This window comes from Bidens hawaiensis, unplaced genomic scaffold (assembly GCF_021521415.1).
Source record: "Bidens hawaiensis isolate Kalapana, Puna unplaced genomic scaffold, B.hawaiensis_p1.1 tig00046842_1, whole genome shotgun sequence".
Classification (NCBI taxonomy): Eukaryota; Viridiplantae; Streptophyta; class Magnoliopsida; order Asterales; family Asteraceae; genus Bidens; species Bidens hawaiensis.
The window spans coordinates 110,552-120,919 of NW_027506004.1; the positions used below are offsets into that span (position 1 = coordinate 110,552).

Sequence of the window (10,368 nt, forward strand, 5' to 3'; positions counted from 1 at the left end):
ACTTGGTCACTTACCATTTCCGTTCTAATAATATAAAATAATACTTTACAAAATCCATTACTCGACATTCTTACTTTTATCTACATTTAATAATAATAAAAAATTATCCTTCTTCGTTTCCAATATAAATTTCATAGAAAACACAATTTTGTTTGTAACAGAACATATTTCTTGTATCATGACTTATATCGAGTACAGTACCATGACGAACTAAATTCATACAATCGCAACAATATCAGTGTCACATCAATTCCGTCTAAACAACATCAGTACTCTCAAAACCATTACTAGTATTCTTGTTTATTATTTTCGATAAATTTCGTCCGAACACCATCAGTACTCTCAAAACCATTACTAACATTGTTGTTTATTATTTTTGATCAATTCCGTCCGAACAACATCAGTACTCTTCCGTCCGAACAACATCAGTACTCTCAAAACCGTTACTAACATTCTTGTGTATGATTTTCGATCAATTCCGTCCAGCAACATTAGTACTCTCAAAATCGTTACTAATATTCTTGTTTATTATTTTCGATAAATTCCATCCGAACAACATCAGTACTCTCAAACCCGTAAACCGTTACTAACATTCTTGTTTATGATTTTCGATCAATTCCGTCCGAACAACATCAGTACTCTCAAAACTGTTACTAACATTATTGTTTATGATTTTCGATCAATTCCGTCCAACAACATCAGTACTCTTAAAACCGTTACTAACATTCTTGTTCATGATTTTCGATCAATTCCGTCCGAACAACATCAGTACTCTCAAAACCATTACTAACATTCTCGTTTAAGATTTCTAACATTCTTGTTCATAATTTTCGATCAATTCCGTCCGAATAACATCAAACTCTCAAACCGTTACTAATATTCGTGTTTATGATTTTTAATCAATACCGACCGAATTCCTATCAAAATAAACAAAAACTTAAAGCGGCCAAAGTGTCCAACACCGATAAGTCTCTCTTCTTCTTCTTCTTCGTCATCATCCCTGTAATCACAAAGTCCACAGCTCCCTGTACTCTGATCAATCAATCACCCAATTCAATCCATCAATCAATCAACCAATCAATCAATTCAATTCAATCAAACGATGACTGAATTCTTGGATTTAGAAACCCAAGACGCCGTCCGGATGCCATGGAACGTATTACCCGGCACCAAACAAGAATCCGCCCAATGCGTCATACCCATCTCCGCCATCTACACTCCGATCAAACCCTTGCCGGAATCCACCCCACTCCTCCCGTACTCACCCCTCCGCTGCCGCAACTGCCGATCCGTCCTCAACCCATTCTCCATCGTCGATTTCTCCACCAAAGTCTGGATCTGCTCCTTCTGCCTCCACCGTAATCACTTCCCACAACACTACCATTCAATCTCCGACGACAACCTTCCGGCAGAACTCTTCCCACACTACACCACCATCGAATACGAGCCCCCAAACGAAAGACCCATGTCCCAAAACACCCAGAATGTCTTCTTCTTTGTCGTGGACACTTGTATTATCGAGGAGGAAATTGGGTTTTTAAAATCGGGGCTTTCGCGGGTCATCGGGGAGATTCCCGGGAATTCCTTGGTGGGGTTGGTGACGTTTGGGCGGTATGTTTGTGTTCATGAGCTGGGGTTCTTTGGGAAGATGAATAAGGTTTATGTGTTTAATGGCGCGAAGGATATTACGAAAGATCAGGTTTTGGAACAGATGGGGTTCTTTTTGAAGAAGCCGAGGCCGGCTACGGGTGTGGTCGCGGGGGTTAGAGACGGGCTTTCGCAGGAGAGTGTTGATAGGTTCTTGCTGCCCGCTGCGGATTGTGAATTTGCGCTGAATTCGGTATATAATTTGTATACTTACATTATGATTTTGTGTAGAATCTTGCCCTGACTTATATTGTTGTTATATTAGGTATTGGATGAGCTTCAAAAGGATCCGTGGCCGGTTCCTGCGGACCAACGGGCGCCTCGGTCAACTGGCACTGCGTTGACCGTGGCTGCTCATTTACTGGGAGTTTGTGTTCCTGGTTCGGGTGCTAGGATTATGGCGTTTTTGGGTGGGCCTGCAACCGAAGGGCCGGGTGCTGTGAGTATTCTAGTAGCCAACTTTTGCAACAATTAATGTGTGTTACGTGTATTTTAAATGTTTTGCACTTTTATATTCAGATTGTATCAAAAGCGTTATCGGAACCGATTCGTTCACACAAGGATTTAGATAAAGATGCTGCGCCTTTTTTTCACAAAGCAGTGAAGTTATACGAAGGGCTTGCGAAGCAGCTTGTGCATCAAGGGCATGTGCTTGATGTGTTTGCTTGTGCTCTTGATCAGGTGATTGATTATTAAAATCATGTTTTGTCAAAAATGGAAATCTTTTAAAGTAGTTTAATGTCATGTTTAATTGTGTTAGGTTGGTGTAGCTGAGCTTAAAGTTGCAGTTGAAAAAACTGGAGGGCTTGTTGTGTTAGCAGAAAGTTTTGGTCATTCGGTTTTTAAAGATTCGTTGCTGCGTATTTTCCAATCTGATAATGATTTGGGTCTATCATCAAAGTAAGGTTTGATGATTTTAGCATTGAATTTTATCTATTTAGTGATTGTTGTATATATGTTAAAACTTATGATTTGATAAAGTTATAAAAACAAGAACTTTTGCCCAAACAAACCACCTTTTTGCCAGTTTAAAGAAAATGTGGGTCGACTTATTTGCTTATGAATGGGTTGGATTGGGTTTTGGTCGTGAGTTATCTTGAACAGCTAAGATAATTCAAATCCAATATTTAGTCAAAAGGGAAACGGGTAGGCCTGTAAACGAACTGAGCAAAAGCATGTTTGTGTTCATTCTACTTCAACCAAACAAACGATCAAACATGAAAGGTTAAACAAATGGGGTTTTGTTGTTCGTGTCTGTTTGAGTGTTCATTAAGAAATGAGCGTGGTCGTGTTTGTTAATGTTCATTGATTAATGATTAACTGTATAAACGAATGGCTCACGAACGTAAACAAATGGTTGATAATTATGAAAGAACGTAACTGACCTAAAACCAGTTAAAATTAAATGTGAACAACAATGCGTTGGACTTAAAAGCTAATAAAAATAGACTAAATTAGTAAGTTGTAACAAGCCTGAATATATTAACGAACCAACTTAAACATAAATTAACGTAAATGATTGAACATAAATGAACGAATGAGACACGTTTTCGTGTTTGTTCATTTAACGAAACGAGCAAATAGTTCACTGACCGTTTGGTTTGTTTACAGGCCTAGGCTGAAAGCCGTTGTTAGTCTCTTTTTAATGCATGCAACGTTCTAAATTGTTAGTAGTCATAAAGTTAAGTTTTTGTAGTAATATTTGTTCTGTTTTTTATGCAGTGGTATATTTGAGGTGAACTTTTCAAAGGATATTAAAATTCAGGGCATTCTTGGTCCATGTGCTTCACTCGAAAAGGTTAGTATACTGTTTTGGCTGACTTTGACTTTTTATCTGCTTTATGCTGACTGGTTCATGTGTTTGTGCAGAAAGGCCCGTTATGCTCTGACAGTATTGTCGGTCAAGGGGGCACTACTGCATGGAAGATGTGTGGGCTTGATAAATCGACTTCATTATGCTTAGTATTTGATATTGTGAAGAAGGAAACACCAGATGTTATTGGTCAAGCTGCAAACGATCAGTTTTATTTCCAGTTTTTGACTTAGTAAGACCTTATTAATTTCTTTTCTTTTAAAGGGTTGAGGTGGCAAAATGGGTTGGTTTAGTAACGGGTAGGGGTGTAAACGAGCTGAACCTGAGCTTGGCTTGTTTAGAACTATTTCTTTAGCTCGAGCTCGGCTCGTAAGTAGTTTTTTAAGCTTGAGCTCGGCTCGTTTATTATTTTTTAGTTAGATTATATACATTTTCAGTTTTTTTATATTTTAATATCTTACACAATATATGTTATTTAGTTATCTTTATAATAATTTTATGTATCAAATGAGTTGTTATATAAATAAATTTGATATATTAAATTGACATTATATAAATTATAGGATCGTGAGCTAGCTTGAGCTCGATAAGGGAAGCTCAGGCTCGTTTAAGATCGGCTTGATTTGAGCTTTAAGTGTATCGATCTTGAGTAGCTCACGAGTGGCTTGGCTCGTTTACACCTCTAGTAACAGGTTGGGTTGGCCTGACCCGTAAACGCCTTTTCTTTCCATTTATTTCAGCTTTATTATAGAACTATATTATTACAAACTGATAATCTAGAACGAAGAAAAACGTTTTAGGCATATTGATGTGCTTCAAATGAATTTCAGGTTGTTCAACCCGTTTGGCGTGTGTTTTATTAGTTAGATATTTTACCCTTTTAGTTTAACTCATTTGACTTGTTAAAGATAAAACATAACTTAAATCAATGAATTTATATGAAATTAGTTGAAGTGTCTCTTTGACTTGAGTAGGACTTTTATTAACATGATATGGATAATTTGGTACAGTTATCAGCATAGCAATGGAAATATGCGACTTCGAGCCACTACTCTTTCTAGAAGATGGGTCACTGGACCTGGAAACGTACAGGCAAGCTTGTTCTTATTTGATATTATGTAAAGATGTTGAGTTTTTGGAGTACTGGATTTTTGTTTTCTTAATTGTACCACATTTTTGGAGAACGTATTATCATATTGATAATATGTTCTACCCAACAAAAAATTATAACGCCAAGAATACCCATTTTCAAATTTATGACCTTTATACCCTTCCATTAAAACTTGCATGAAGATATGGGAGTTTGGAATGCAAGTAAAAGAAGGTGTATCATATTATAAATTGTACTTAACTGAAATGGGTAAATACTAAATATGATATTGGTTTTGCATCATTAGGATTTGATTGCTGGATTTGACCAAGAAGCAGCTGCGGTAGTCATGGGACGCCTAGTTTCGTTTAAAATGGAAACCGAGGTAACTAATCCTTTTATTACAACTTAGATAAATTCGATAATTTTGTTGATTCACGATTTATCATTTGCAGGCTGAATTCGATCCCATAAGGTGGCTTGATAAAACATTGATACATTTATGTTCCCGATTCGGTGACTACCAAAAAGACAGCCCATCTTCTTTCGTCTTATCTCCACGCTTATCAATTATTCCTCAATTCGTATTTAATTTGAGGCGATCCCAATTCGTACAGGTATTTAATCCCGCTTCTACAATTTTTCCAATATCACAGAAAATATAAAAACACAGTCCTTTTTTATATGTTTTTTTATTTCAGGTTTTCAATAACAGCCCAGATGAAACAGCATATTTTAGGATGGTTATGAACCGTGAAAACGTTGCAAATTCAGTAGTCATGATTCAACCCTCTTTGATTTCTTATGCGTTTAATTCCGGGGCCGAAGCCGCTCTGTTGGATGTGGCCTCTATTGCTGCTGACCGGATCTTATTATTGGACTCGTATTTCACGGTTGTCGTTTTTCATGGGTCCACCATTGCTCAATGGCGTAAAGCAGGATACCAAAACGAGCCCGAACATAAGGTCTATTTGTTTATTCTAATAGAATATAAATTTTTTGAGTTAAATACATTTTTAGTCCTTGTGGTTTGACCCAAATAACTCCATGTATTCCATTAGTTTAAATTTGATTATTAACTTAATATCTCTAACCTATTTGTGTAAATATTTTAGAAGTTTAAAGATATTTACACAAATAGTCCCTACAGTTAATAGTTACAATAAATTACAAAAGCAGGGTATTTTAGTCATTTTTCCCTAATTTAACAGATAACTTAACGGAAGTTAACCTTAATATCCAAACTTGTGACGAAACTGAAAGCACAAAGTCACAAACCCCAAACTTGTTTTACACTTTTACTTTTTTTGCTTAGTAGTTAGTACCATACCCGTTACATTACTTAAACCGTAAGGACCATCTATGTAATTAACTCGAAACGATATTAAATATTTTGTAGGGCAAATACCATAAAAAACCAACATACTTTCTGTTACATGTTAATTATAACACACTCGTGAAAAAAACTTTTTTACTTTAAACTACTAACCACTAATATCATATAACTCAAAGAGATCATTTTATAATTACAAAATAATAGGATGCAAGTAATTTTTACAATATTGAGTTTCCTTGTTGGATTTAAAAGTTTGGTATGAATATTGTGAAATCATAGTTGTTAACATTCTGATATCGTCATAGGCGTGTAAACAAACCCAACGAACACAAACGAGCGTATGTTCGTGTTCTTTCATTTAACTTGAACAGAACACGAGCATATAATCCACCCAATTTTTTTGTTTGTGTTCGTTCATTTAGAGAAGTGGCATGTTCGTTCTCGTTCATGTCCGTTCATCTAAAATTAAATGAACTGTTCACGATCATAAACAACACAAACGAACATAAACAAACAACTTAAATGAACATTTTAGAACAAATAAAAACGAACGCAAATGAACATAATTGATCAAATATAAACGTACGCAAATGAACATAATTGATCAAATATAAACGTACGCAAATGAACATAATCGATCAAATATAAACGAACATGAGTTAGCATCAATGAACACAAACGAACAAGTCTAATACATCGCAATTCATCCAAGCATATGTATTTATGTTTATATTTATATGAATACAAGTGCTTAAGCATTTATTAAAATTTAAACGAACGTAAATGAACAAACATAAACAGACGTTCAATGAATGAGCAAAACATGTGTTCATGTCCGTTCATTCAAGTGAACGATAACTGAATCCCTGTTAAGCTCTTTAATATGTTTTTTAATGATTGTGTTTAAAATTAGCATGCACAGGGACTTTAATGTGCAATGAATTGTTAACGGACTTTTATGAGAAAAAACATATAGTTAGTTATTTTTTTATGGTATTTGTCTTTATTTATATTAACTTTTCTTGTGATTTTGTTTCAGGTTTTTGCTCAGTTGTTACAAGCCCCTCTTGACGATGCTGAAGCTATAGTACGGGAACGGTTTCCTGTACCTCGTTTGGTTATATGTGATCAACATGGATCCCAGGTTTATAAATGTTTTATATGTTTGTTCGTGTTAAAAACATCAACAATGATATTTAATGTTAATACCATGCAACTTGTGCAGGCTCGTTTTCTTTTGGCGAAACTGAACCCTTCAGCTACGTATAATTCAGATGCTCTGCCTATGCCAGGTGGTGATGTTCTGTTTACGGATGATGTCAGCTTTGAGATCTTTTTAGACCATCTTCAGCGATTAGCGGTTCAACAATAAATGAAATGATTTTGCTCATAATTCTAGAACAGTATACATTACATAGTTTTTCCGGTTTTGTAAGATTGTTCATCCTGCTGGATTGTACAGTATTGCATGGCATCTCTGTTGCAGGATTCTAGGTTTTTATGAACAATTTCTATGATGAAAGTTCTTGTTTATTTTTCATGAATTTTTCCAATTATTGTTTTAGGTATATGTGTGCATGGGATACTGTTTTTTAATGAAGTTCACAACTTGTTTACTATATTGTGTTATGTTATTTTCCAAATTATTAACTGGTATTCTAGTAGTGATAAAGTTGGATACTTGTTGTCTTGATTCAATCATAAAGTTTTTGAGTTGTTTGTTTGGATAAACTGTTAAAAAAAATTATATGATTAACAACAAAAAATCAAATCAACCTAATTCTGAATGTCTTCCTCATAATATCAGAAAGTAGAATAATATTATTTTACTAGTTTTTGACTGATTCCAAACATTTTGTTTAATAGTCAAAATTTATACTTCCTTCGTCCTATTAAAAGTGTTCATATTTTCTTTTTGTTTGTCTTATTACAAATGCTCACTTTCAAAATTTATTAGTTAATTTTCAAGTTCACCTTTAAACACACACAGTTAATTTCTAAGGGCATTATTGTTATTTGGTAAGCAACAAAAGTAATCTTCAATATACCTTGAACTTTGTGTTTTTCAAACCATGACACTTAAAGATAGGCGGAGGAAGTAATACTTTAAAGTTAAAACAGTTGATTATCTAATTATTATAACTTTAAATATCAATGATAACAATTAAAAAAAATACATTCTAATAAGTCAATATAATATTATAATCCCTCAAAAGCTTGAAGCATAAACCCATATAATCCCCTCATAGAGTCATAGTCTCAGATCTGAGAAAAGAAAGAATAAAAACATTCTCATTACATTATACTAAATGTCCAAACAAATTGGTAGATATATAATTTTGTGATATAGAATCAAGATAATAGTTGTTACTTATGCATAAAAGGCTGTACCTAGAAGTGACAGGAATACTTGCATATTGTTTGTCCACCTCCTCAATTAGCTTATTTGCTATATCACTTGCATAAACAGAGGACCTTTCACAAATCTACAAAATATCATTAAAAGTTAAAAGTCATAAAACTTATACACATGATTTTTTACAATTGTACTGTACGAGCTAGTAGTAATGCATAACATGGGGTAAAGAATTTGTACCTTGTTATTGAACAAATAACTATAGTAACCGCCAATGAGTCCACCAGCAACATGTTGAACATCTAGATTAAGTTCATCAAAAACTTGTGAAACAACCAACAAACAATTGATCCTCTTTTGTTGCACCAATTTAATTGTAACTTCATCATCAATGATTCTAACATCAATTTCGACGTTTTTTGATTTTCTTTGTAGCCACGAACTCTTCGTTGTAGAAGTTAAATTACCATTATAGGCTTGCTGATCATCATAGACAGTATTACTCTCCACATCTAAATTGGAATCACCTTCAATTTTCTGTTTTTTCATCCTACTTATGTTGCATCTCTTCCTATCCACCAAAATCTTTAATTCCTCCAAATCCCCCTTGAGCTTGTTGATGTATCCAATCGCGTCTCCCATAATCGATGTGCGGTCAATCTTTCGTTCATAATCGCACCATACACACAAGTTATCAGCAAGAAAAACAAACGTTAACTGAGTTTATTATCTATTATAGTTACTATCATTTCATTTATGATTTATTTTTAAGATTGTTTGGTAGTTATTCTTGTTTGAAAATTATGAAAGTTATTAACTTTTATCATTAGTTGTTCAGCTTTATCACAATGTAGTCACTCTAATATTATTTGCCAAAATAGTTTTTTCAACTCTTTGAATTCTTTCAACAAGATTAAACCGAACCAAAAAGTAAAAGTTTTGTCTTTGTGTTTTTAAAACCGTTGGGTGGGTTTTGATTTTTTCGGTTTTACTATTTGGGCTTAAAGTTTTCAGCCACATATTTTTTTGGGCAAAATATTATATTTGGGTTTAAATATTTTTATTTATTAATAATTAAATGATCATTATGAATCTAAGCTAAAATATTTAGGTAATGCTATTTTATAAACTCTTATAAATTTCTTATCATTCAATATGAACATCCATAAATTCAGTTCATCTTCGATTTTTCCGAGACCAAACCAAAAGTTGGATCTTTATGATAACATAAAACCAAACTATAGTTTTTGTTTGAGTCTAGTTATTACGGTACGAATTTTTGGTTACATGTCGTTTTCAGTTCCATACACACCCCTAAAACACTAAATATCCACAAGTAACAAATGAATCAAAATGTTTAAATTCTCATACCTTAGTTGAATATGGGATCAGACTCTTCAATGCCTCAAACTTGTCATTCATTTGTTTCCTTCTATGTTTTTCACTAACAGGTTGTTTTGCATTCTTTTTACCTCTCCCTTTTCCATTAACAATCCCTACATCAAACTCGAAAACTTCATCTCCTTCATGATACATTTGATCACCAAACCCCGATCCACAACCGGTTACATTGAACCCTTTTGGGAGAGAACTTAACAACTCTTTGTAGAATGGATGTTGTGGATGGTACATTTGACCCGAAGATTGACCGATATGATTCCAGTTAATTTGTTGGTGGTTTTGGTGATCATCAACTTCCATGTTCATGAGATGTTGGTTATGAAAGTGGTTTGTAGGTGTTTCAATGTTGGAGAGATTGAGGATTTGGTGAAAGTTTGAGAGTTCATGATGATTATGATGATAGGTTTGAGAGTTTGGATCAAAGCTAGCACTTGCTTCAAACATGTCTGAATTTTGCATAGTATGATAAAGTTGTAAAGTTTGCTTTTTTGAAAAGAATGGAAGTGATGGTGGTTGAGAGGAGTGGAAGTTTACCTATATATATTCACACTAGTTTGAGGCGCGTGTATTACACGAGTAATTGTTAAAAATTTTAATCTTTGACCAAAAGTGAAATACAGCCAACAAATTGATCATATATTGTTAATACAATTACAATTAAATTAAAATTACAAAAATTACATAACTAAGATTACACAAATATGTTAAATATAGGTAAAAACTTT

General features: G+C 33.9%; 1 protein-coding gene and 1 pseudogene across 2 annotated transcripts; one reads left to right on the plus strand and one right to left on the minus strand.

The window, feature by feature from the left end:
* Positions 1-979: 979 nt before the first annotated feature.
* On the plus strand, positions 980-7,485 carry LOC143616338 (protein transport protein SEC23 C-like; annotated as a pseudogene). The gene is made up of 12 exons (XR_013150644.1): positions 980-1,840; positions 1,913-2,086; positions 2,167-2,328; positions 2,408-2,547; positions 3,370-3,445; positions 3,517-3,692; positions 4,471-4,591; positions 4,858-4,935; positions 5,006-5,167; positions 5,252-5,515; positions 6,926-7,030; positions 7,112-7,485. The product of XR_013150644.1 is annotated as a protein transport protein SEC23 C-like (transcript).
* Positions 7,486-8,129: 644 nt separating this feature from the next.
* LOC143616344 (transcription factor bHLH10-like) lies at positions 8,130-10,087 on the minus strand. Its single transcript, XM_077089200.1, has 4 exons — positions 9,614-10,087; positions 8,483-8,902; positions 8,278-8,372; positions 8,130-8,151 (listed from the first exon to the last, which is right to left on the minus strand). Exons 1-4 carry the CDS (start codon positions 10,085-10,087, stop codon positions 8,130-8,132), a joined length of 1,011 nt encoding a protein of 336 aa, XP_076945315.1.
* Positions 10,088-10,368: the final 281 nt, after the last annotated feature.

Excerpts from the sequence above, each read along its gene's own strand:
- LOC143616344 (XM_077089200.1), bottom strand. The coding sequence starts at position 10,087 with ATGTTTGAAGCAAGTGCTAGCTTTGATCCAAACTCTCAAACCTATCAT. Across the intron at positions 8,903-9,613 it reads TGATCCCATATTCAACTAAG|ATTGACCGCACATCGATTAT; the intron begins GTATGAGAATTT and ends TATGAACGAAAG. Across the intron at positions 8,373-8,482 it reads GTTATTTGTTCAATAACAAG|ATTTGTGAAAGGTCCTCTGT; the intron begins GTACAAATTCTT and ends GATATTTTGTAG.